Source organism: Eretmochelys imbricata, chromosome 2, assembly GCF_965152235.1.
Source record: "Eretmochelys imbricata isolate rEreImb1 chromosome 2, rEreImb1.hap1, whole genome shotgun sequence".
NCBI classification, from domain to species: Eukaryota; Metazoa; Chordata; order Testudines; family Cheloniidae; genus Eretmochelys; species Eretmochelys imbricata.
In genome coordinates, this window is record NC_135573.1 from 60,881,063 (window position 1) to 60,909,059 (window position 27,997).

The 27,997-nt window shown below is 42.9% G+C and overlaps 1 protein-coding gene across 6 annotated transcripts in view; it reads right to left on the reverse strand.

Annotated features, from left to right (window-relative positions):
* CSPP1 (centrosome and spindle pole associated protein 1) overlaps positions 1–27,997 on the reverse strand; it is a 182,784-nt gene that overhangs the window by 100,826 nt on the left and 53,961 nt on the right. For all 6 annotated transcript variants that reach the window (XM_077810172.1, XM_077810174.1, XM_077810173.1 and 3 more), the window contains 3 exons: positions 19,297–19,388; positions 15,667–15,760; positions 14,221–14,278 (listed from right to left, as the gene is read on the reverse strand). In XM_077810172.1, coding sequence (XP_077666298.1) covers positions 14,221–14,278; positions 15,667–15,760; positions 19,297–19,388 — 244 coding nt within the window. The remainder of the gene's footprint in view (positions 1–14,220; positions 14,279–15,666; positions 15,761–19,296; positions 19,389–27,997) is intronic.

Below are 27,997 nucleotides of genomic sequence, written 5' to 3' on the forward strand. Positions count from 1 at the left end.
TTTAAATGACCTAATTAGTAGAAAGTAAAGATTATTCAATATTTCAAAAGAAAAACTGAATTTATTTAACAATTTTGCTGGTCATTAACACCAAGGTGCTTCGCTAAACGTGCATTTATGGATCAACCTGTGCCAGCAGCTGTTGAATACTACATAACCAACTGTGTATTATATAACCAAGTTGGTATATAAGTATTTGAGATAGCAGCAATAGATTAGATGTTTACCTCCTCATCACTTAGCTGCAAGACAGTATATACAATGACATTAGTACTCATCTATTTATGAACAGAACTGGAGAATTCAGGTGTAAAAAAATGTATTAAATTCTTAAAACCTGTTAGAATTTAACATTTAAGCTTATCATATTTAACTTTAAAATTACAAGAGGTTTTTATCAAACAGAAGATTTCATTTACACATCTTTTAGTTTTAAATTAATTACAAAGCATTCTACACTCTTTTCTTCAACGGTTTTTTACCTTTTCGTATCTTCATCAGTGGCATATTTAAACACCCATTCACACAAACATGTTTGTTGAGAGTTGTTCCCTCTGTGTTCCCAGAGCCCCATACCAAAGTTATCAGGTCCAGATTTTAACACAGCAGCATCTTTTATTTTACTCAAGATATGGCTATGACACAGTACGTCTGTTAGCCATTCTATCCCTACAGACAACTTACAAATTTACTTTTTAAACCAACAGTGTATTAGGCCACGTCTACACTACAGATGCTACAGCAACACATAGTGTAGACACTTCCTACATCAACAGAAAAGGTTTTCCATCAACGAAGGTAAGCCGCCACCCCAGTAGTTAGGTCAGCCTAACTACAGCTTTCAGGAGTGTGAATTTTTCATGCCCCTGAGCAAGGTGGCAAGGTCAATCTAAATTCTAAGTGTAGGCCAGGGCCTGCTATTATAGGCATATTACACACACACTCTACTTAACTAGCGAACATTGAACTTCTCTCTGAGAGCCAATTTAAACCTAGTAATATTCAGTGGCATGGACTGCTACTTAATGAGGATAATAATTCTACTTAATTGGAATGCCCTCAGTTGAATTAGTGGTGTTCAGGTCACTGTGTGCGTCTCAGACTCATGCTGGTTGTGTCAGTTTGCACTTACAACAAATGCTGTTCAGTCCCTCTTTAACTGTGAAACATGCAAAGAGTATGAAGTGCTTCACTACTGCAATACTCCTAGCTGCTAGCCTCCTGTTTCCACACCAACTATATTCAAAGTCAAAAAACTACATTAGCATAGAGTTACGGTTGCTTGATGGTATGTTGTCCCCTTGCAAAACACTGAGCTGAACAAAACTCAAAACTTCTGAAAACCAGGAAATGCAGAGTTAAGTTTGCGCATGCAACCCTAACTTCGTCATCTTTCAGCAATGCCCCAATTAACATACATACATTTACTCTGCAATCCTACAGTTGCTGAAATGTACAAGCGCTTCACCTCCTTTTACAGTCCATTCACTCTCACCCACAGGATTCCACCAACACTGTTAAAGGACAAAAAGAAAAAAAAAAAAAAAAGAGAGAGAGAGTTGCTCATCCACCATCCCTCTGGTCCCCTGGAGCCAGCAGTAGCAAACGGGAATTATTTGCAAACACTCCAGTTGCAGTCAACAGTAAGTATAAGGGAATTGTAAAAGGCTGCAAAGAGATTAAGTTGTCCACATGGTATTCTCTCTGGGAAGTTGGTTAAGTGTGTGAGTGTCCACCATGATTTGGAACCTCCATGAATCTTATTAATGCCAAGGTCCAGTGTGAGTATCTGCTACGTGCATATCAAAGCATCGCTCAGAGAGGATACAGCCAAGAGCAACCTTCCTTCCCCTCTCTATTAGTGACAGATGGAATCCTATGCGTGAGAGTGAATGGGTTGTAAAGAGAGGTGAAGAGCTTGTACATTTCAGCAACTTTGGGGTTGGCAGCATAAACATGTGTGTATTAACAGGAGGTACTGTGGCATTGCTGAGAGAGGACCGAGTTAAGGTTGCATGGACAATTTTAAGTCTGCATTTCCAGGTTTTCAGAAGTTTGAGTTTTGCCAACTAAGTGTTCTGCAAGGGGACAACATACCACCAAGCAACCTTAACTCTACATTAACACATTTTTTTGCCATTGAATTTCCTAGTAGTTGTTTTTTTAAATAGGAAAAGGTATGTTGTTAGTAAGTTAGTAATCATTTAGGCAGTTCTATGCATGATGTCCTGCAATTTGCATCCCAAGCCAAATCAGTGTGTGGTCAGCAACCCCCACATCATGCTGTACTCCTCTGTCAAGGTTCCTTCCCCACTCTGAACTCTAGGGTACAGATGTGGGGACCTGCATGAAAGACCCCCTAAGCTTATTCTTACCAGCTTAGGTTAAAAACTTCCTCAAGGTACAAACTTTGCCTCGTCCTTGAACCCTATGCTGCCACCACCAACCGTGTTAAACAAAGAACAGGGAAAGAGCCCACTTGGAGACGTCTTCCCCCAAAATATCCCCTCAAGCCCTACACCCACTTTCCAGGGAAAGGCTTGATAAAAATCCTCACCAATTTGTACAGGTGAACACAGACCCAAACCCTTGGATCTGAAGAACAACAACGAATGAAGTTCTTAAAAGAAGAATTTTAATTAAAGAAAAGGTAAAAGAATCACCTCTGTAAAATCAGGATGGTAAATACCTTACAGCGTAATCAGATGCAAAACATAGAGAATCCCTCTAGACAAAACCTTAAGTTACAAAAAGACACAAAAACAGGAAAATACATGCCATCCAGCACAGCTTATTTTACCAGACATTAAACAAAAGGAAATCTAATGCATTTCTAGCTAGATTACTTACTAACTAACAGAAGTTCTGAGACTGCATTCCTGATCCGTTCCCAGCAAAAGCATCACACAGACAGACCTTTCGTTTTCCCCCCTCCAGCTTTGAAAGTATCTTGTCTCCTCAGTGCTCATTTTGGTCAGGTGCCAGCGAGAGTATCTTAGCTTCTTAACCCTTTACAGGTGAAACGGTTTTGCCTCTGGTCAGGAGGGATTTTTTAGCACTGTATACAGAAAGGTGGTTACCCTTCCCTTTATTTTTATGACATCCTCGCTCTCCCGCAATCTTCTTCAATCTTGTGATTCAGGAAGCATCCAGAGCCATTGGCCATTATCTTTGAAAACTCATGGCAATCGGGGGAAGTCCCAGAAGACTGGAAAAAGGCTAATGTAGTGCCAATCTTTAAAAAAAGGGAAGAAGGAGGATTCTGGGAACTACAGGCCAGTCAGCCTCACCTCAGTCCCTGGAAAAATCATGGAGCAGGTCCTCAAGCATTCAATTCTGAAGCACTTAGAGGAGAGGAAAGTGATCAGGAACAGTCAGCATGGATTCACCAAGGGAAAGTCATGCCTGACTAATCTAACTGCCTTCTATGATGAGAACTGGTTCTGTGGATGAAGGGAAAGCAGTGGACGTGTTACTCCTTGACTTTAGCAAAGGTTTTGACATGGTCTCCCACAGTATTCTTGTCAGCAAGTTAAAGAAGTATGGGCTGGATGGATGCACTACAAGGTGGGTAGAAAGTTGGCTAGATTGTCGGACTCAACGGGTAGTGATCAATGGCTCCTTGTCTAGTTAGCAGCCGGTATCTAGCGGAGTGCCCCTAGGGTCAGTCCTGGGGCCGGTTTTGTTCAATATCTTCATTAATGATCTGGAGGATGATGTGGATTGCACCCTCAGCAAGTTTGCGGATGATACTAAACTGGGAGGAGCGGTAGATACGCTGGAGGGTAGGGATAGGATACAGAGGGACCTAGACAAATTGGAGGATTGGGCCAAAAGAAATCTGATGAGGTTCAACAAGGACAAGTGGAGAGTCCTGCACTTAGGACGGAAGAATCCAATGCACCGCTACAGACTAGGGACCGAATGGCTAGGCAGCAGTTCTGCAGAGAAGGACCTAGGGGTGACAGTGGACGAGAAGCTGGATATGAGTCAACAGCGTGCCATTGTTGCCAAGAAGGCCAATGGCATTTTGGGATGTATAAGTAGGGGCATTGCCAGCAGATCGAGGGACGTGATCCTTCCCCTCTATTCAACATTGGTGAGGCCTCATCTAGAGTACTGTGTCCAGTTTTGGGCCCCACACTACAAGAAGGATGTGGAAAAATTGGAAAGAGTCCAGAGAAGGGCAACAAAAATTATTAGGGGTCTGGAACACATGAGTTATGAGGAGAGGCTGAGGGAACTGGGATTGTTTAGTCTACAGAAGAGAAGAATGAGGGGGGATTTGATAGCTGCTTTTAACTACTTGAAAGGTGGATCCAAAGAGGATGGATCTAGACTATTCTCAGTGATAGCAGATGACAGGACAAGGAGTAATGGTCTCAAGTTGCAGTGGGGGAGATTTAGGTTGGATATTAGGAAAAACTTTTTCACTAGGAGGGTGGTGAAACACTGGAATGCGTTACCTAGGGAGGTGGTGGAATCCCTTTCCTTAGAAGTTTTTAAGGTCAGGCTTGACAAAGCCCTGGCTGGGATGATTTAGTTGGGGATTGGTCCTGCTCTGGGCAGGGGGTTGGACTAGATGACCTCCAGAGGTCCCTTCCAACTCTGATATACTATGATTCTATGAATGCCAGTGCTGACAACCCCGGCAGTGCACATATTTCTTTTCCCTCAGTGGTCACAGTACGTGCGCTGTCAGTTCCCAAGCTCCACACTATATATCTTCGGAAAACACCACATTAATCTGCGCTAAGATCAGGAAGTAGCCACTGTCTGCCCCGCTACTCCCACCCCCCAGAGTCTAGTAAGAGAAAGTTACTTACCTTACAGTAACCAGAGGTTCTTCAAGATGTGTGGTCCCTATCTGTCTTCCACTGTGGGTAGGGTACACATGCGCTCCATGTGCCCAGAGCCAGAAAATTTTGAAAACTGTGTCAACTGGTCCACACATACACCCTGGGCTCAACTTGTGCCTCCAACCGAGGAGATAAAGGATAGGGCCAATCAACCACCTCCCCAATTCCTTCTCTAGCATGAATTAGAGATGATCCAAAGTGGAGGGAAAGGAGGGTGGGTAATGGAATATAGACAGGTACCACACATCTCAAAGAACCTCCAGCTACTATAAGACAGATAACTTTCACTACTTCTTTGAGTGCTGGTCCCTATTTGTATTTCACTATGAGTGACTGACAAGCAGTATTCAAATAGGAGAAAGATGTGAGGTTGTAGATGGCAGAGCCAAACAAAGGACTAACATTCCAAAAGATACATCAGCAGAGTAGTCTTGCACCAAGGCATAGTGTCTCACAAACATGGATGGAACTTCATGTTGCTGCCTTGCAGATATCAAGTAGAGGCACCTCTTGAAGCGATGCCATAGATGTTGCATGACCTCCTGTAGAATGAGCTCTGACCCCAAAAGGAGGGGGAAGATTAGACAACTGATAGCAGAGCAAAATACAGCCAGAGATCCATTTTGAGATTCTTTATCAGGATATAGCCTGACCCCCCGACCCGTTCCGTTAAGATGACAAATAGTCTAGGAGACTTCCTGATAGGTTTTATTCTCTGCAAGTAAAAGGTTCAGGCTAATGTGAAATTCTGAGACTACTCTGGGGGTGAATTTAGGGTGTAAACATAATTAAACTTTGTCCTTATGGAATATAGTGTAAGGAGGATCCATCATCAGTGCTCCAAGCTCACAAACTCTCCTGGCTGAGGTGATGGCTACCAGGAATGTGACCTTCCTGGATAGGAGAGACATGGAGCAAGAAGCTAATGGTTCAAAAGGAAGACTTAGTGAGTACTGAAAGAACCAGGTTCAGGTCCCATTGAGGAGTAGGCTTCTTTATAGGTGGAAAGGTTCTTATTAAGCCTTTCCAAAATCTGCAACTCAGTGGGTGTGCAAACATCAAGTATCCATGTGAAGGTATGCACTGTCTGCTTCCAAGTGGACCCATAAGGAGCTGACGGACAAACCTGATGTCTTTAAGGAAAGAATACAGTCTAGAATAAGAAGAATATCTCAGCTTCTGGGATTATACATCTTTAATACCCACAAACAGAAAAATGCTTCCACTTGGCTAGGTAACATGTTCTAATGGAATCCTTTCTACTATGAGAAAAGATGTTTTGTGCAGCTTCAGAACATGATCTCTCTAGAATCTATGAGCATCATCTAGAGTCTAGATGATGCTCATACAAAATACAGGCTCTAAGATGAAGTGGCCAAGGGTTAGGATGCTTGATTTTGCCATTCTCCTGGATCATGAGATTGAGAAATGTTGGAATAATGATTGGTACCCGAGATGACATGTGTAAGAATTCTGGGAACCAAAACTGTCTGGACCAGTTGGGGGCAATGAGAATGACTTGTGCCTTGACCTGCCGAATCCGGCACAAAATTTGAGGCTGGAGGGGTAGTGGAGGGAAAGCACAGTTCAGATGGTCTGACCATGGAAGGAGCAGAGCATCGCCCTTTGAGTGGCAACATAGGACTCCTTTGGAACAGTATGGATTACATTTCCTGTTTGTTTGGGAGGCAAACAAGTCCCTGGCAAGGGTCCCCAATCTACCATAAATATTGTTCACCACAGAGTCATATAGCTCCCACTCATGATCAACACCAAAGTGTCTCCAGAGAGAGTCTGCTAGCACATTCTGGTTTCCTGGGAGGTAGACTGCCAATAGGGTAATCTGATTGTTGATGTACCAATTCCACAACTGTCCACTTCTGCACACAAGGGGAAGAATCTCCCTCCCTCCGGTTTGTTGATGTAAAAGACAGTCTTGAATTAGTCTGACATTATGACGACATGGTGACCTTGAATGAATGGGAGAAAGGGTTCACAAATCTTCGAACTGCTCACAGCTCTAGAACATAGATGTGTATCTGGGATGGACTCTCGAGATGTTCCAATAGGGATACATGGTAATGACTGCCCTGTCTTGTGCAGAGGCAAGAAAGGGAATACTGATGCATACCTAACATGGATTCTTCCACAGTAACAGGGACAATATCACTTTGGTGGGAACAGTCACTATGGTGCTCCTGGACCATCAGTTTGGAGCCACACTTGTAGCTAACAAAAGGTGGAATCATGCAAATGGCATGACATAAGTTCATGAGGCCACATGGCCTAGGAGAGAGAGGTGTCAGTCATGATAGGCACTTGGGGGTTGCTTATGACCTCATTTATGATATCGTTTATAGCCTGAAACCTGTTCATCAGCAGGCAGGCCCTTGCCATGACTGCATTTAAGGAAAGCCCAATGAAGCTGAAGTTCTCTGTAGAGGTGAGGATGGATTTTTCAGTATTTACACTGACCCCCAAAGAGGAGAGGAGTTGTTGCATTGTCAAAATCAATGCATGGGCCTCTTGGTGTCAGGGACCATAGGTCTCGAACCTTGGTCCATAGGGCTCTTAGGAGCTAGGCAGTCCTGACCTGCTACCTAGTAATCTGCTATCAGCTGCCAGAATAGTAGCTGAACTTTGACAGAGAACTCCTGTCCCGGGATCTGATTGGTGAAACATGGGAGACCCTGGTCAACCCCCAGTCGATCCCCAGCTTCTATTTAAACCAAGCACAGGAACAGGAAGTTGTGCATGGAACTGGGTTCTCCCTGCTTAGGACTGCTTCCCCTGAAATATTTGTTCCTACTGATCTCCTGGTAACCTGACACTGCCTGCCTCCTGACACATGGACTCTTGGTTTTGCCCTCTGGCTTGCCTTGGCTTTTGACCTCTTGGTATCTGACCCAGCCTGAGTCCCTACTCCTGCTTCAACCCTTAGGTCAGACAGCCCATTCACTGGTTGTGACACTTGGCCTGACTTCGTGACAAGGAGCCAGTCACTGAAATAAGGGAAAACGGTGAAACCACAGCATCTGATGCAGGCTGCTACTAGGAAAAACACCTTGGTAAAGACCCTGGGGGTGGTACCAATGCCAAAAGAGAGTATTCTGTATTAAAAGTGGTCTGAGCCTGTGTCACAGGGTCCCTCCACTGCTACCCAGTTTACTTCACTGCCTAGCCATTTCGGATGGTCTCATGGTCACAAAAGGTTGCCCTTTCACCAAGGTGAAAATTTATTCTTTTCTTACAAATTATCACAGTGTAATACAGGCTTACAGCAAAGGAAGGATTTCCCAGAGTCTTCATCCTCAGCCCAGGCTCATCCTCTGATCTTCCTTCTGACTCTCCTTGCTTCCTGTTCCTTCCACTTATATCCTCCCAATTACACCATTAGCCCAGTGATTACCATGCAGGTGCTAACAATCCCCAACAGAAAGTGTTTAATTGCTTATACCTGAACCTGCAGCCATCTTCATGCTGCACCAACATCAGATACCCAGATGTTAATAACAGTGTCCTGTCACAGCCCACCATAAATCTGAGGAAGCGTCTGTGAGCAGGGTGGATGTCCGCATGAAAGTAGGTGTCCTTCATGTAGAGAGTTGTAAACCACATGTCCTTTTCCAAGAATGAAATTTAAATTCCCATGTGACCATGCAAAACTTGTGATTGTGAATAAACTGTTTGAGATGGTGGAGGTCACCAAGTATCCTTTTTGGGTACTAACAAGTATGTTGAGTAAAAACTACTCTCTTGGTACTGAAGAGGAATGCACTCTATCACTCCTCACTGTAAAAGATATTCCACTTCTTGTTTAAGAATGTTCTTGTGAAAGTGGCCTCCAAAAGGGATGGGATAGGGATTTTAAAGGGAAAGAGACATAAACTCTATCATAAAGCCAGAATTCATAACCTTCAGCACTCATTTGTCTGTTGTTATTCCACTCCAGGTGTTGAAAAAGAGTGCTAGCTGATCCCCAAAAGGTGCATGGGAGTTGGGAGGTGTTGTACTTAGTGGTTTGCAGCTCTCAAGCTCCCTCAAAAATAACATTTAGCCAAAAATTGAGATGAAGAATCTGTTGTGAAAGGTGTGGCAAAGCAGGTCTTTTGAACCCTCCCTCTTATAGGGTGGCTCACAAGATCTCTGGTTTAAGAACTGCTGACCCATCAGTTTAAGCTTGTATGATTACTCTTGACATTTTCTCTTTGGGGCAGGTGTATATATGCTCAGGAAGTGGAGGGTGACCCTGTAAAAGTGTGTAAGGACTCCTATGTCTTCTGATTAAATAAATGAGTCTTTTCGAAGGTTAGGTCCTCCCTGGGAAACCCCTGTGCATTATGGTGCATTATGGTGGCAGTAGCTTGGAATGCTGCTGCATCTACTGCTGACCGGAGAGTGGTTCTGGCAACCATTTTGCTTTCCTCTATGACAGCCTGGATAAAAGCTCTGTCCTCCTGTAAGAAACTGTCAGTAAAGTCTGCAAATTTTGAATAATTCAGGAATTCATACTTAGCCATTAGTGCTTGGTAGTTGGCTATCCTGAACTGGAGGCTAGAAGAAGAAAAGACGTTCCTTCCCAATAAGTCGAGATGCTTCCCCTCCTTATTAGTCAGGGTAGATCAGGAGTGTTATTGCCTAAATCTTTCCACAGTAGGCCTGGACCAGTAAAGAGCTAGGAGCAAGGTGAGGAAACAGAAATTCTGCCCCTTTGGCTGGGACATAGTACCATTTCTCTGTCTTCTTGGCAGTAGAGGCATGGGTAGCTAGGGTATGCCAGCCCACTCTAGCAGGCTCCTGGATGGATGGCAACATTACCAGGGAATGGTATTTGACTGGAGCCGGAGGACTGAAGGGATATCCAGGAGCCTGTATTGAGGATCCTGAACTCTTCCCACAAGGAATGGCAAATTTCAAGAAAAATCCATGAAAGCATGTGGATTTTAGAGCATTTAGAACATCATCAGGAAAGACAGAATGATGGCGGGAAAGAGCCCTCTACACAGCAATCTGCAGCACAATAAGTTCTGAAAGGTATGAAGTAGCCCATTTACTTCTGTGTGAGGTTCTCAGCTAAATTAGGACGAGTCCGGTGGCACCTTAAAAACTTAACAGATTTATTTGAGCATAAGCTTTCGTGGGTAAAACCCGCACTTCTTCAGATGCATGGAGTGAAAATTACAGATGCAGACATAAATATACTGACACATGAAGAGAAGGGAATTACCTCACCATTGGAGAACCAGTGTTGACAGGGCCAATTTGATCAGGGTGGATGTAGTCCACTCCCAATAACAGATGAGGAGGTATCAATTCCAGGAGAGGCAAAGCTGCTTTTGGAATGAGCCAAACACTCCCAGTCCCTATTCAAGACCAAATTAATGGTGTTAAATTTGCAAATGAATTTTAGTTCTGCTGTTTCTCTTTGAAGTCTGTTTCTGAAGTATTTTTGTTCAAGTATAGCTACTTTCAAATCTATTATAGAATGTCCAGGAAGACTGAAGTGTTTTCCTACTGGCTTTTGTATGTTACCATTCCTGATGTCCAATTTGTGTCCATTTATTCTTTTACATAGGGACTGTCCGGTTTGGCCAATGTACATGGCAGAGGGGCATTGCTGGCACATGACAGCATATATAACATTAGTAGACGTGCAGGTGAATGAGCCTCTGATGGTGTGGCCGATGTGGTTGGGTCCTCCGATGGGGTCGCTAGAGTAGATATGGGAACAGAGTAGGCAACAAAGCTTGCTACAGGGATTGGTTCCTGGGGTAGCGTTTCTGTGGTGTGGTGTGTAGTTGCTGGTTACCACCTTTCTCTTCATGTGTCAGTATATTTATGTCTGCATCTGTAATTTTCACTCCATACATCTGAAGAAGTGGGGTTTTTACCCACGAAAGCTTATGCTCAAATAAATCTTATTCTTATGCTCAAATAAAAAGTGCCACCGGACTCCTTGTCGTTTTTGTGGATACAGACTAACACAGCTACCCCCGATACTTGTCAGCTGAATTAGAACACCCCATGGAGATGAAAATAACCTAATACAATAGCTCCAAGACCTGTGAAATGTTCCATTCATCTCAGTGTGCATGATCCCATCCCCTCCTGAGTGCTTTAGAGCCTGAGACATGCATGAAATATACCCATTCTCAGCTCCCCACCCAAAGGAGCAGGGCTTCCCCACATTCTGGCTCACATGGGAGGCCTCAGACCCCCAAAAGGGTAAGCCCCTCCACCCAAAACTCAGCTCACATGAAGAGAGTAAGAAGGGGATAGCCCAAACTCTATTAGATGGGCATGCCCCCCCCCCCGCCCAGATCCTGTCACACATATGGGAGGCAGCAAGAGGGGCTGAGACCTCCCCATAGAGGGGCAAGAGCCCCATAGATTTGGGCGCACACACACGAGGAGAGAATGTGGGGATAACAGATGCCCTTGTCCCATTCTCCCCCAGTCCCTTTGCCACTCCCACTTCCCACTGTCCCACCCCTCCACTCCCCCAAGCCTCTCACCTGAGCCCCCAACTCTCTTCCCTCCCATCCATCCCCATTTATCCCCCTCCCCTCACTGCAGCCCCAAACCTCTCCTTCCCATTCCACTACCTTCTAATTACCCCACCAACCTCTCCTAAGAAACATTCACATGTCTATATTCCCCCCATTATGACTCTGGGGGATGCAGAAAGGTTGGGGAACACTGGCACAGCTATGGAGTGCAGGGGGTTGGTGAGCACTGACAGAGCTGGGGGTACAGGGTCCTTGGCTGCACTGAAGAAAATAAGGAAGTGTTAAATAAGTTTAAATAAGGAAGTGTTATTTACTCCTTCTCATAACACAAGAACTAGGGGTCACCAAATGAAATTAGTAGACAGCAAGTTTTAAACAAACAAAAGGAAGTATTTCTTCACACAATGCACAGTCAACCTGTGGAACTCTTTGCCAGAGGATGTTTTGAAGGCCAAGACTATAACAGTGTTCAAAAAAGAACTAGATAAATATATGGAGGATAGGTCCATCAATGGCTATTAGCCAGGATGGACAAGGATGGTGTCCCTAGCCTCTGTTTGCCAGAAGCTGGGAATGGGCAACAGGGGATGGATCATTTGATGATTACCTGTTCTGTTCATTCCCTCTGGGGCACCTGGCATTGGCCACTGTCGGAAAACAGGATACTGGGCTAGATGGACCTTTGGTCTGACCCAGTATGGACATTTTTATGTTCTTATGGCAGAGCTGGGAGTGCATGGGGGTTGGAAGGCACTGGCAGAGCAGGGGGTGCCATGCCTACGTCACCTGAGCCCTTAAACTCTCTCACCTCCCGCACCATCCATCCCCATTTATCCTCCTCCTCATAAACCCCTTCTCCTCGCAGTAGCTCCAAACCCCTGCCCTTAATGCCCCCAACACCTCCACCTCTAGCATTCATCCCCTCTCAGAAACATTTACATATCTACTCTTTCCCCAAACACTTTGTTACAGTACCCTCCCCAAAAAAGATTTAGTGGTGCCTTGCACTACCTTGGGTAAAACTCAGCAGACAGACTATTTTGACCTACTATCAATACTTTGATCTCTAGCTTTGTGCAAAAAAACCAAAAACAAATAAAACACAAACCTAGAAAGTTTTTTTTTAGAAGTGCTATTTTGAGGGGGCTTGTATCTCAGGAACCCTTGGCTCAAATTATTCCAAATGTGGCTTCCTCCTGAGGGTAGCCAGCACCCTCCCAAGGTACATTAAATTTCAAAGAAATCTAACTACGCATGTCGCTATAAGAGGACTTAGAAAAGTCGACCTTTACGCAGATCTCACAATACGACCTTAATTGTGCCACTATAATATGCTGCACCACAACACATGTTATCTTATGGGCTATCCCTTCCTCTCATTTTGAGCAAGTAACAGACTCTGTCCGACTGCAGATAGCTCCTCCTCCTCCATCTGTTGAGCTCTCCAGTAATGGGATGGGTTGGTGCAGTTTTGCAGCTGAGCAGAAAACAGCACTATCATTATTGAAAAAGTGTCTTGTGTTAATCACATTTACTTAACCAGAAAAAAAGAGCCATCCATCATGACATCCCCAGTAAAAGGATTCTACTACACTCAGTAAACATTTTCTTTGAGTAGCAGCAAAGATATCTTAGCAAAGCACAATAACTATTGTGATAATCAAGCTCGTTATATCTTGATTATGAAGCAGAAAATGATGGAGATGGCACTAATTCCATATTACTCAGGTCAGAGTTAAAGCAAAATCATTGATATTTTATGCAGAGCTATATAAAAATTTGCATACGTTGTCATAATATGAAAAATGTTACATTTACTAGTAAAAATATTTACAACTGCAACTTGAAATAATGAATTGGCACTAAAAAGCTGACTTAGCTGCATAACAGATGGATTTTTTTCCATTAAAAAGTGAAGTAGGTGAGTGGCAAATATTGTCAGCAGCATTCCTCACACTCCCACAGGAGGGTGACTGACGCTTGTCTATACAAGCTACCATCAGGCATTAAACATGTCTCTTCCATGACCTACACTGCCTGCAGCATGTTATTCCATGTAGTTGCACCACAATGCAAATGTCTTAAAATTCCAATTCCAACTTTTCCCTTTAAGCAGAGTATGTGTTTACCAAATGTAACAGCTCTCTTATGTAGCTTTGACTTAGGTTTATTTTTATTGTCACTAATGCCCATTTAGGAAAGAGACATCATTTTTCTTTTTATCATAGTCTTAGAGACTAAGGCCAGAAGGGACCACTAGATCATCTACTCTGACCTAGTGTAAATATCAGGCCACCAACACTACCTAGCACCAGCACACTAAAGCCATCAACCAAACTGAGACCAAACTATTACAACCCACAGGAGATTAGACTATTATGTGCCACAGACAGAGAACAGGAGGGACCAAGGTACACAAGTGTTCAAGGCCCCCCACAATGGCAGGGAAATGATTAACTGAGATAAACCCAAATAATCCTAGCAAGTGACCTTGACCCATACATTACAGAGGAAGGTGAAAAAAAAACGCAAAGTCATTGCTAATCCAAGGTAGAGGGAAATTCCTTCCCGATCCTACAAATGACTACAGTATGAGTTAGACCCTGAGCATGTGAACAAGAACCAGCCAGCCAATGTCCCAAGTCCCAACAGGTGTGGCTGTTGCTGATCCCTCAGAGAAAGGGGATTAAAAAAAACCCCTTCCAGAATACACTTGGGAGGGGGGGAATCCCTTTCTGATCCTTCTTTTGCACACAATAAAATCCTGCTTTCAGCATAATGATTCACTGTTAACACATATTATTTAATAAAAGGTCTGTTTGAATGGAAAGCGGAACACTAAAATTTCTTACCTCCTTCCCTGGGTCCAGAGCTCCAGAAGCAGCAACTGAGAGCTCAAGTTCCTTTTCACTATTAAAAAAAATTAACAGGATGAAGTCAGAAAATGAGCTGTTAAACAAATCACTAAACTTGTTCTTTTAAAAAAACTTAGAAATCAGATCTAATTTACCTCACTTAGCTATAAAACTGGAGTTTCTTATTGTGGATAAGGTAACATGAGAGAACACCTCATCTGACTCAAAAACAAAATGACTAAGTCCAACAGAATGTAGGTTTAGAAGAACATACTGGTGTTTTATTACTTTTAGACAATGCCATAATCAAAACAGTATCCCAGGGTAAATGAACAATTAAATATTTTTTGTTTCATTGTTTTTTCACTATAATCTTTCCCAATGCTTCTTGTAAGCAAACATTTTTTCCATAGTACAGTTAGAAGTTTGATATGAAAGATAATTATAAACATATTCAAATCCAAACAGGCATTCAAAAGAATGTCAACCACTGTACTGTGGATTCAGATCCCAAGCTTAGTTTGCTTCTTCAATTTTTAAATTTGATAAGGAGTGTCCTCGTAGTTCTGATAACATCAACTCTTTTCCCCACCCTTTCACCAAGATTTTTGTTTCCTTTTAACACATCTAGACTGTCAGTCAGCAAAGCAAGAATAAGTAAACAAAAAAGTATGTTTAATTGTGCTATATATGCCAGAAATTTGCAAAGTTTTTGAAGTCAGAGACTTCTTTTCCAATTTGGGGAACGGGAAAGAATATCACAGTTCCCTTATCAAATGTGTACCATATGTGAGGCCAAAAAAAAAAAAAAAAAAAAAAAACACCAAGAAAAAGGACTTTTTGTGGTCTTGCCACTCAACTACAACCCCATTTACTTGGACTTTTGTCCTGAGAAACAAAGGAAAAACAAATAGCAGTGAAGCCAATAGAGAAATAAGTATTACCATTAAGCCTCTAGAAGTACACCAGACCTTCGCTAGAACACGGGATGTGGGATCCATGCATGGTACCACACTAACGCGGGGACTGCGTTATAGCGGGGACCACGTTAAAATGAATTGCAATTAAAGTAATTAAATTTGGTATCCATGGCCGTGACCGCGTTATATGCGAATTTGCGCTATATAGACGCGTTCTAGCGAGGGTCCGGTGTACACTACAATGAAAAGGGAATCAAAGTTATAAAACGTATTTAAAATGGTCCCTTTGAGGTTTATAGGTTATATATTGTATGACAGTCATAAAAATAGAACAGTGAGAGAAGTCTAGTATTAGTACCAACAATCTCAGGGTTCAAAATGGGGAAAAGAGAAAATTTCCAAACAGTAAAAACCTTTTTTAAAATATGTAAATTTCTGAAGGGTAAAGAAGCTTCCAACTAATTTAGTTTTAATGAAAAATGTTCACTTTATTAAGTCTTTGTCCAAATTACAATGGCTTTACCGTCTCTTATTTCTCTGTTGCTCAGCAATCTGTTCCATTAGCTCTTGTCTATATTTCTCTTTTTTCTTCTGAATAAGTTCTCGGTCTTGACCGCCTAATTGAAAAGAAAGGAAGCATAAACAGTCCATGAAACACATACATATGTCTGTCTTCAAACACCTTCTAATTTCAAATGAATAAAAACAAGAATAAAGGCAAAGTACAGAGACAAATACAATTTGTGCATGTCACAGGATGACACTGGCCATTTAAGAGGGAGCAGGACCAATGTACCTGTGACTCCTCAGCTGTATCCTAACTGGGTTTAAGAGAAGCCACCTGAACCACATAAATGGAACAGCTGAGGGGGTCAGTCAGGAAAAGAGACAAGATAGGTAAGGTAATATCTTTTATTGGACCACCTTCAGTTGGTAAAAGAGAAAAGCTTTCAAGCTACACGGAGCTCTTCTTCAGGTCTGGGACTAACATGGCTATACTACTGCTACAAAATTTAAAAAAGTCAGGGAAAGGGCAGTTGAAAACCGCCTGGGAGTCATGAGACTAAAGGAGGTCTCTGGTGAAAGCTGCAGAGGAGTTCTCCGCAGGCCCTCCCTGGAAAGACGGAAGAATGGTCAAGAAGCCAGTCGAAAGGCTAGCTTTCTGACCTTTCTGAAGCAGAGAGCCAAGTCCAGAGAAGGCTGAGAGCAGCAGAGGGAGATGCCTGCTAGCTCTCTAAGCCAGAGAGCCGAAGGCTGGGAGTGAGGCATGGTGAGAGATGCCACAGCTGTACTAGAGAGCCTGAGTGTGGTCAGAGATGCCGGGCTATACTTTGTGTCTTGCATGTACTGTTTGAACTATGGTGGGGAATTCAGGACTATAGCCATGATTTATGGGCACAGGATTTTTGTAAGAAACTAACCCACAAGGATTATATATACTTGGAAATCCTTTAGGGGCTATTTCTGGGGATTCTGCAAGGGGAAACTGAGGCTTAAGTAGGCTTAAATGTCAAGCCACAGTGTGCTACACGATAGTACTCCAGACAGACCCACCTTATGACAGGGAACATATTAAGAACTTCATAAGAACTGATAAAAATCTGGATACTACGCTTAACATTAACATTATTTGATATATGATCTTTTGACCTAACATAATTGGTCACTGATAGCTTGTCTGTTCTTAAATAATCATTGAGCTGAGACAAAGCTAGGAGCTTCAAAACAAGGTGACAATGATACTATAGCACAAAAAGAGACAGTATTTGAGTTATTTACATTAATTCTGCACTTAATGCAGCATTTGGAAAAAATAAGTAAGAATGGTGTGAAAATGAAAGTAAAGTATACTTTAACACAACCAAGAGCACCCAGAGGTGCTCTTACATGTAATTCCGCTCTGAATAAACACTTAATTTGAAAGAGAATGCAAGAGTCAAACTGTAGGAATACAAGCAGTTTCCCATTTATGAGTTAGTTGTAATGGAAATTAAGGATTAAAAATGTACTGGCAGATGATGCATGCATACAGGGTGCACCTACCAGTATCTTACAGGGTTAAAAAAAAAAAAAATACTTAAAACTTAGTAGTGCCCAATCAACCTTGTGCTGGAAGTTAAGTCCCAGAAGTGAGAATCCAGTTCACAAGATATCTTAAAAAAGTGGAGTTTCTAAGTGAATGTTTCTGTACACTACGACTATTAGACACATTGGCCCATAAACACCCTTTCCTCACCATCCATAAGTCACCACAGTTCTTCTATGAAGTAAAATCAATTGAAAGAGGGGAGGAGGCAGGAACACCAAAAAACCATGCAGAAGACAACTGTGGCATAAAAAAAAAAAATCATACAATATTATGCTGCAGCCACAAAACACACAACCACAGGAAAGACAGCCTTGTGGTTAAGGCACTGGACCAGGATTCTGACCTGAATTCAGCTCTCAACTCGAACAAACACTTTCTATGTGGTCTTGGGCAGTTTACTTACTTTCTCTGTCCCGCAGTTCCCCACCTGTAAAGTGGGGCTACCAAAATTCCCATATGTCAAAGGGGTGTTGTGAAGACAAATTCATTGTTATTCATGAGGTGCTCAGATACTATTGCAATTGGGTCATAGATTAGTCAGTCTGTGTAGAGAGGTAGCAGCTGCAGAACAATTACATTAGCACTGTTGATCAGGAAATGTAAGCAAATGAATGACAGCCACAGGGATCAATTTAAGCAGCAGGCCACAACTTTATTAATTTAACGCTGAGGAGGAGCTCTATCAACCTACTCCCTGCTCTCACGCAGTAGGTATTTAACTGGGTCCAGTGCAGGGTTACAGAGTAGACCCCTTCTTAGCCTACCCCTAGGACTCCCTCCTCAGTGTGGGGAAGTGGAGATTACCAAGGAGGGACCTCATTCAGTGAAGACTTCAGGTCTCCCCACTATACACGTGGTCCACCAGTGAAATCTAGGGTCTAATACACCTCTGGGAGCTGGCCCATTTAGACTTTATGTGCACTAGATACCAGCCGGAAGCTGCAACAAGCTAAAAAGTCATACCTTTACTGATATTAAACTGACAAGTCCAATTGCTAAAACCCAAATGTGTCTGCATAACATTGCGGGGGTGGTGGGAGGGGGGAAAAGGACTGGATCTCTGCCAATTTGGCCCAGTGGGAAAAATTCCTTCCTGATTTGATCCCCAAACAGGTCAGTCATAGCAACTTGAAAAACATAGCTCCTATGCTACAACTAAGGAGGGAGGGCAGAGAAGCTAAGAAGCTTTTGACAGTTTAAATAGGCAGTAGAGAAAAGGATGCACAAGAATCAGCCAGCCCAGTCCTCCCAATCCAAGCCAATGGGGAGGCAGAGGACCTGAGGAGAGGGATGGGCCAGCTGCAATCTTGACAAGCATGTGTTCTCACATTATTACCCCTCGTCTTTTTTCCAGGCACTGTGGCATCCCCTCCCCACTTCCCATTGATTGGGCAGGAAGCATTATAATACCGTGCATAAGCATTTCATCAGTGTGTGCACCTGTAAAATGAAATGGAGTAAGAACATGCAATTCCTTAGCAGTTTCGCTCTAATCTGTGCCTCATAAAATGCGCTTTTGCACTCACACACAAAAAAGAAACTCAACCTCCACCCCTAACATTAGCCAAGGTACAAGACTTACACATCAAGTCCCAAAAGACTTCTGCTCTTTCTGATGGGCCAGTAACAGCCTTAATTGGTGACTTGCTTGTTTCAGCTCTCCAACAGTATACACCCATCTTCCACTTTGTCACCACTCAGTCCTATTTAACTTTAACTCTCTAAAATTTCTAACAGATTTACAAAACTTAGAAATAAACGTATCTCCGTTGTGGTTCACCGACCTGGAGAAATCTGAGAATCCGTTTGATCCCCCTTCTACTACATGCAACACAAGCAATTACTGTTGCATGTTCAAGAGGAGGTGCTACAAAGCTCCAGTGAAGTAAAGTTGTTGTTTTTTTTCATTTAACTTAATGCTTTCTTTACCAGGATCAGGGGTATATTGCAAGAATAAATTAACTCAATTATTTCAAAGAAAAAAAGCACGACATATTAATGTTTTAAATATTATTATATAAAATATCACAATATACCCATCATTAGTTGGGCTTTTATACATACCAAGAATGAGCCCTGTTGCATATGGAATATCATCTTTACCAGTGGCGGACTTTGCCTGTTCATTAGTTGGAGAATTGCTTTGTGCCCGATTTCTGTAAGAGAAAAAAATGTTCAAAACTTAAAATATTGGCTAAAAGTCAGTGTGAAGCATAAAACATACACTTAAATTACTATAAAAGAAAAGGAGTACTTGTGGCACCTTAGAGACTAACAAATTTATTTGAGCATAAGCTTTCGTGACCTACAGCTCACTTCATCGGATGCATGCTTATGCTCAAATAAATTTGTTAGTCTCTAAGGTGCCACAAGTACTCCTTTTCTTTTTGCGAATACAGACTAACACGGCTGCTACTCTGAAACCTTAAATTACTATGTAAACCATTTATGAGAGAAAGCTCTTGTGAAATTGTAGATGACATCACAGGTGGTAGCTACTTCAAAAAGGAAGGGGACAACTATCAAAAGTGGGTTTCTTCTATTCTTCTGTTCCTGAAACATCTGTAGCTGTCACAGGCACTAACTGAAAGCACACACGCAATCTCACTGAAGTTGCACTATTCACATACTTAAAGTTATGTATGGGCTTAAATCAGGATCAGAGCTTTAGCTGCATCCACCTACATCTGGTCTGAATGTCATCTAGAGCTCAGAAAAAATGGGAAAAATATTCTTTAAAAAATCATATCAAAAACGATTTCCTTCTCCTGCCCCTCATGACAAAATTAAACCTCAACCCAGCTGAACAGCAGATGATCTCTCTATACCAAAGTGGAGAAAGAAAGCTACTGCAACCACCTCTACAAAAGAATGACATTTTTTCTGGTTTTATCATCTTCTGGCAAGAGGACAGAAGACTGAATTTCTGGAGTAGCATATTAGGGCTGTTGGAACAGTTTTTAAAATCATTCATTTTCAGTTCTGTGATTTTTGTGGTTTAGTTTTTTGGAAACAAATGTGCTGAATAATACACATAGTATTTCCTCCAGTTGTTGAGATTTGTTGTATGTTGGATCTCTCACATACTTCATCTCTGTAAACCACAGATGCATCTCTTACTCTATCTTGGTAAGGCCTTAAAGAAATAGAAAAAAAAATTTACCCCTGCTTAGCTGAAAATGTCTTATATCCTAGTACAGGGGTGGCCAACCTGCGCCTGAGAAGGAGCCAGAATTTACCAATGTACATTGCCAAAAAGCCACAGTAATACATCAGCAGCCCTCATCAGCTCCCCCCGGTGCCTGCCAGCAGCCCCACTGATCAGCTCCTCCCCCTCCCTCCCAGAGTGTGCAGGAGGCTCTGAGTGGGAGTGGGAGGAGCAAGGGCGTGGCAGGCTCAGGGGAGGGGGCGGGAAGGGACAGGGCCTTGGAAGAAGGGGTGGAGTGGGGGCAGGGCCTGTGGCAGAGCCAGGGGTTGAGCAGTGAGCACACCCGGCATACTGGAAATTTGGTGCCTGTAGCTCCAGCCCCGGAGTCGGTGCCTCTACAAGGAACCGCGTATTAACCTCTGAAGAGCCGCATACGGCTCTGGAGCCACAGGTTCGCCACCCCTGTCCTAGTAGAAAGGCCCTTTACAGTGAGTCTTTAGCCTGTTTGTAACTCAGAAAACAGAACCAAATCTGTCAGTTACATGCAAACAAAAAGTGGCCCACTTACTGAAGATGGTACCCAGAACAAAGTTGTTTAAATCTCCCTATACAGTTGTCATGTAATATAGCGCATAATAGTTACTGGAAGAGGTCCCCTCCCCAGCACTGTCAGGCTGATTCTCTGCCTGGGATTTGGGGGTGGAATCTCAGGTGCCATGTCTGCCATGGGGCCTGCCCTGGGTATCGCTAGCTGAAGAAATCTTGGCCACCAAGAACAATCTTCTCCTGGTCAGTGTTCACTGGGGTAACTTCAGTGATTTCCAGGACATGCCAGGGTTTTGTGGCAGTGCCTTCATTGCAAAATCCAGTTCAGCTTCTCACGGTAAACATAGCTCTTGCAATTTCAGCCAGAAGTCTTATTAATCCTGGTGTGTTTCTATAACTCTGTCACAGCCCCTTTCTTTCAGTGAGGCACTGGACTGGATCCCAGAAGTGCCCCTTCTCCTTCATTTGGGTTGATATTCTCTCATATATCTTGGCATTCCAATCTTCTCCCCACAAGCCAAGGAAGTCCAGGATGGACCTTAGCACAGAAACACATAGAAGCACAAGGCATGGCTGCTATAATCTGTATGTGACTCCAGGTGCATGAACTTGTCACAAGCTGGAATCACAATGGGATACACCTGGCTCTGATCCAGTTTTTCAATTGGGAGATAACCCTAGAGCAGTAAAGTGCATACAGGTCAAAAGTGGGGTTGATGCAGGTGTGCAGGAACACAGAGTGGGAAAGCAGTGGGAAGACTGTCAGAAGCAGAATAGTTAATTTGAAATGGAGATGCAGCCGCACCTACCTTATTGTGGAATAATTCATTCCAAATTGAAGTTAATCTGCTTCCAAAGTGGATTAATGAGGAATGAGACACCAACCAGTGTGTGGAACTACAACAATTTATCTGGGAAAAACCCTCAAATTAATCCAAAATAACTTGCAAGCATAGACAAACCCTGAAACTACTGACTAGTGAGCACTTCAGATCTTCTTAATACAGTAAGAGTATCTATTTTACTCTACCAGAAAAGACATTTACCAAGATATATCCCCAATGTTGCATATTTTCTGAGCTGGGCACATCTGTGGATACTCCTACTAGAGGAAACAAAATTTTCAGATAAACAGATAAAATGTCTTATTTTTCCATGTAAAAGGGGGCAAATTCTTTCCCATGGGATTTAAATTGAAGCATACAGCCAGGGAAGACTAAAAGATAAATAATTATGTATCTTAAATATACCGCTGGGAAATTCAGCGGTCCTTTTACATAGCCCTTGCGGACTATGTCCAGTACTCATTTGTATATTGTGATCAAGATCCAATTTTTTGCAAACCACCGCAACCTGCTACCTATGAGGCAGTCCATTTTAGGAGAATGGGTTCCCTCAATAGTCTCCTCTACCATGACTTCCTCTCAATCTCATCCATTTTCCTCTGTCAGCTTTTGGCTCTCTCTCCTATTGTATCTTGAGGGATAGGATAAGAAGTTTAGGCTTATTGTACTGTTTATGCTCTATCCGATGGTCTCTAGCAACGACCAAGGCCTTCCTTTATTTCTCTGAGAAATCTGTAACAATCTTACCTACCAGCAAAATGTTTTTCTCCTGAATAATTTACTTGGGAGTCAGATGGCAGGATGCCTCATTATAGCCCATCAATATGGCTGAAAAGCAGAAAGCGTTTCAGATGAATACTGCTACAGGGAAACAGCTTTAATTGAAGCTCTCAGGCCATATGATCTTCAGGGAAATGAACTCTACCAAGGATTTTTTTCCAGATCATAATAGTCCTGGAGAAGCAAATTATGCTAAAGTAAGTAAGGCCACTGAAATAGCCTCTGAGTTTCTTCCCGTTGAAGAGTCTGCCTTCCTGTTTCTTGGATTCTTGAGCAAGAAGAAACCTTCTTCAGGGATGATGGTGTTCTTAGATAGCAACAAGGCTCCATTGACCTTACAGAGGCTTACTAAACTGGACTCTGACACATTATAAATGTTTTTAGTCTCCTTTCCTGGTGATTAGTTTTGTCCAGGTTTTCCTAGGCTGCTCCAATGACTTCCTATAGGATTGCACAGAGCAGAGAAGTAAATCTTGAGACAAGGCCCCATACCACCTGTTTGCTTCTCCCTTAAGGGCTGCTCTCCCTCTTACCCCTTCATGGACAGATGTTGGGGTGAAGTGAAGGAGGCAGGCAATGGAGGTTGACAACTGTCAGCAACAGGTGAGGATATTAGTTGCAGGCATTTTTGTGCCCTTACTATCAGCTACAGGGGTTTCTCTTTACAGGGTTTTTTGTGCCCGTGACCATCTATCTAGTGCTTTTATCAAAGTCCTGTCCAGACACACTGGAGTCTGGCTTGGTCAGAGGTAGCAAGTCTTCTTCTGTGCCAGTGTGACCCAGGGATCTCTTGGTGCCAACTGGCAGAGGAAATAGGGGGTACATAGGGTTTTACAAGGATCCCCTGTGTTGGATATATGATATTTCACTGAAAGGTGGCATGTGAGGGCTCTACAAAGAGCAAGCAGCTTGCTGTTCATCATAATCTTTGCAGAGTATAGGACGCATAATATTTAAGGAGTTATGTATCTGTACTAACAGTTATATTCTTAAGGTCTTGGAGTTAAGGCAGGTCACCAGCGGGTGACTTATCTCTGAAATGTTCCTTTCAGACAGGATGTAGCAGACACCTTTCTCCCTGTCTAGTCATTTCTGTATTGCATACTTTACACCTCACAATGTAGGTCTGTCTGTTTACCTAGCTACAGCAAAAGAAGAGATTGTGAAAGCTACAAAAAAGAAAGAAAATTCACACAACAAATAGCAGGGGGGGTCCTATTTATGAATCAAGAAAAAGATGAGACTGGTCTATCTTGGAGGAGAAGGTGAGGGCGGAGGGAAGAAACAAACTGAATCCTTCACCTAGAAGGCAAGCTGACACCTTGCAGGTCTCATGAAAGGAAGGTCACAGCCAACCTAGCTATACAATGCTACATGGATTTCAGGTGAGCAATATTCTACAAGACATAAGAGTATCTTGTTAATTCATCCAGGCTCTAGAATGCATGTTATGGTTTTATTTTATACATAACTACTTGTTTCCAATACTTCTATTTGCTATTATTTGAATCTCTATGCTTTGTTAAATGGGGAACATGGGGAATAGATGGCCAGCCCCCTGTGGAGAAAGAGGTGGTTAGGGACTATTTAGAAAAGCGGGACGTGCACAAGTCCATGGGGCCGGACGAGTTGCATCCGAGAGTGCTAAAGGAACTGGCGGCTGTGATTGCAGAGCCATTGGCCTTTATCTTTGAAAACTCGTGGCGAACGCGGGAAGTCCCGGATGACTGGAAAAAGGCTAATGTAGTGCCAATCTTTTAAAAAGGGAAGGAGGAGGATCCTGGGAACTACAGGCCAGTCAGCCTCACTTCAGTCCCCGGAAATATCATGGAGCAGGTCCTCAAGGAATCAATCCTGAAGCACTTACATAAGAGGAAAGTGATCAGGAACAGTCAGCATGGATTCACCAAGGGAAGGTCATGCCTGACTAATCTAATCGCCTTCTATGATGAGATTACTGGTTCTGTGGATGAAGGGACTTGACTTTCTTGACTTTAGCAAAACTTTTGACACGGTCTCCCACAGTATTCTTGTCAGCAAGTTAAAGAAGTATGGGCTGGATGAATGCACTATAAGGTGGGTAGAAAGTTGGCTAGATTGTCGGGCTCAACGGGTAGTGATCAATGGCTCCATGTCTAGTTGGCAGCCGGTGTCAAGTGGAGTGCCCCAGGGGTCGGTCCTGGGCCCGGTTTTGTTCAATATCTTCATAAATTATCTGGAGGATGGTGTGGATTGCACCCTCAGCAAATTTACAGATAATACTAAACTGGGAGGAGTGGTAGACACGCTGGAGGGCAGGGATAGGATACAGAGGGACCTAGACAAATTGGAGGATTGGGCCAAAAGAAATCTGATGAGGTTCAATAAGGATAAGTGCAGGGTCCTGCACTTAGGACGGAAGAACCCAATGCACAGCTACAGACTAGGGACCGAATGGCTAGGCAGCAGTTCTGCGGAAAAGGACCTAGGGGTGACAGTGGACGAGAAGCTGGATATGAGTCAGCAGTGTGCCCTTGTTGCCAAGAAGGCCAATGGCATTTTGGGATGTATAAGTAGGGGCATAGCGAGCAGATCGAGGGACGTGATCTTCCCCCTCTATTCGACATTGGTGAGGCCTCATCTGGAGTACTGTGTCCAGTTTTGGGCCCCACACTACAAGAAGGATGTGGATAAATTGGAAAGAGTCCAGCGAAGGGCAACAAAAATGATTAGGGGTCTGGAACACATGACTTATGAGGAGAGGCTGAGGGAACTGGGATTGTTTAGTCTACAGAAGAGAAGAATGAGGGGGGATTTGATAGCTGCTTTCAACTACCTGAGAGGTGGTTCCAGAGAGGATGGTTCTAGACTATTCTCAGTGGTGGAAGAGGACAGGACAAGGAGTAATGGTCTCAAGTTGCAGTGGGGGAGGTTTAGGTTGGATATTAGGAAAAACTTTTTCACTAGGAGGGTGGTGAAACACTGGAATGCGTTGCCTAGGGAGGTGGTGGAATCTCCTTCCTTAGAAGTTTTTAAGGTCAGGCTTGACAAAGCCCTGGCTGGGATGATTTAATTGGGGATGGGTCCTGCTTTTGAGCAGGGGGTTGGACTAGATGAGCTCCTGAGGTCCCTTCCAACCCTGATATTCTATGATTCTATGAAATAAACTTGTATCTGATTTCACTATAATCATATCTAAGAACTGGTGTGTTAAGCTGAGCAGTGATCTGAAGGGAAATTGGTAAGCTAGGGTGTACTGTTTCTTTGAAAGCAGCAAATCTGTGAATACTGTAAGTGTCCAGTAGACCAGGGCTTCGACACTCTAGGGAGATGCTTGAGGGTTGGAGTGTGCTTATTGCTAACCTGTAAAGAGACAGTGAGGCCAGAGAGGCCTAGAGGGCAGTGCTTGTATTGCCAGTGGAGTTGGGGAGCTGACCCCAGCAGACACACGCAAGGCTTCCTTATGCTAAGGGCAGCTGATAGCGAGGTGCTTCACAACCCTGGGTGCCCCCGGGAAGCATCAAATCCAGCTATTACTTTGAAAGACTAGCCTGGGACAGAACACAGAACAAATAGCAATCCCCATCTAAACACTCCACAATAGGAGCTGAACAAGAAAGGCAGGTCTTGCATTTTGTTTTTCTGCTACTGCAGCGTCTATGTGATCAGAACTGCTACAATCATTGTGCCTCTCTTGTAGAAGATTTTCCAGAAATGTTTCTGCAGAGCACTCCACACGGACACACCAAGGGCAACACAACCGATAAAAGATTAGATTCCAATAAGCCAAACAATTTCAATAAAAATATCCCCTTTTTTCCTCTCTCTCTCTCTCTATTTCCAGCTTTGATCTGCAACAAGATGGTCTGGAAAAGTCTGCCTGCAGTTGAGGAAAGAGAATGCAAAATGAACAACCTGAAGACTCACTGTAAAGGATCTGTGGACCATCTTCTTCAGAAGAAAATAATATTGGATAACAGGGTACATTTCATAAAGGCAAAATCTAAGGAGATTTACACGAGATTTACTCAGTGCAAAAGTGAGTCATGGCCAAATAGTTAACATTTAAATTTATATATGAATGAGGCTTGTGGCAAAATTATGGAATTATTCCTATTACTTAATTCCAGATTCAGGCTGCACAACATCTTTAAAAAGTACACGTTTGGAGTAGCCATTAGACCAACCAAGTCAAATGATCTCACATAACTAGAGCCAGAGCACTGATATCTCAAAATATGCATCCCATACTGTACAATATCTTCTACAGTAGAACCTCAGAGTTTCAAATATCTTGGGAATGGAGGCTGTTTGTAACTATGAACAAAACATTATGGTTGTTCTTTCAAAAGTTTACAACTGAACACTGACTTACTACAGCTTTGAAACTTCACTATGCAGAAGAAAAATGCTGCTTTCCCATTTTTTTTTTTTTTTAGTAGTTTACACTATACAGGAGTCCTCAGACTTTCAACACAATTCGTTCCCCAGAATTGTGTTGTAAGGCAAAACGTTGCAAGTCAAAACCACTTTTTCCCATAGGAATCAAGGGAGGATTGGTTCCCGAACCAACGCTTGGTATGCTATTTTCACCACAATAACCCAGATTTTTGAACTAAATGAATTATAGATGACTAATGTTGCAAATCAATGTATTTACTGTACACTGTATTTTGTAAACAGCATTCAAACAAACATATAAACTCACATATGCTGCTCAGAATGCTGGCAACACAAGCTCAGAAAGCCAGGGAGAACGGCACACATGCTGAGCCTCAGCCAATAACTGTTCAAACTTTCTGACGGTCTGAGCCCGGGGCTGGTAGCCAATCAAAAACAAGCAGCAACCCTACCCAGCAACAAGATACCTTGCTGCCTCAAAGCCAATCAGAAGCAACCCCTTCCAGCTCCATACCAGAACACAACCAGGAAGTGATTTCTAGCGAACTTTATGCAAATCAAGCATTGTAAACGCGAAACAGGCAGTCAATTGAAAAGTGTCGTAAGTGGCGTCCGACATAAGTCAGGTGTTGTAAGTCCAAGGACTCCTTGTATTTGCTCTCTTTTTTTTTGGTCTCTGCTGCTGCCTGATTGCGTACTTCCCTTTGCAAATGAGATGCGTGGTTGACTGGTCAGTTCGTAACTCTGGTGTGTGTAACTCTGAGGTTCTACCATAAATCATTAAACAGTTCTCATGAGCCACAGTATTGTGATATCCAATATGTGCTGCTGCACTTTCTCCCAGAAAACTTGTAGGTGAAGACAATCTTAGAGGTTTCAGTCTCAGCCTTTCCAGAACAACAATGAATTGTCAACAGATACATTGCAGATGTCCTCAAGAACACAGATATCTTTAGTATGAACTGGATTTCTGCTTCTACAGATATACCAGTATAAAAATATTTATGCATATATTTCTGCCTCCTCAATCTCATGTTGTCTGTTAATGCCGTCCCTGATACTAATA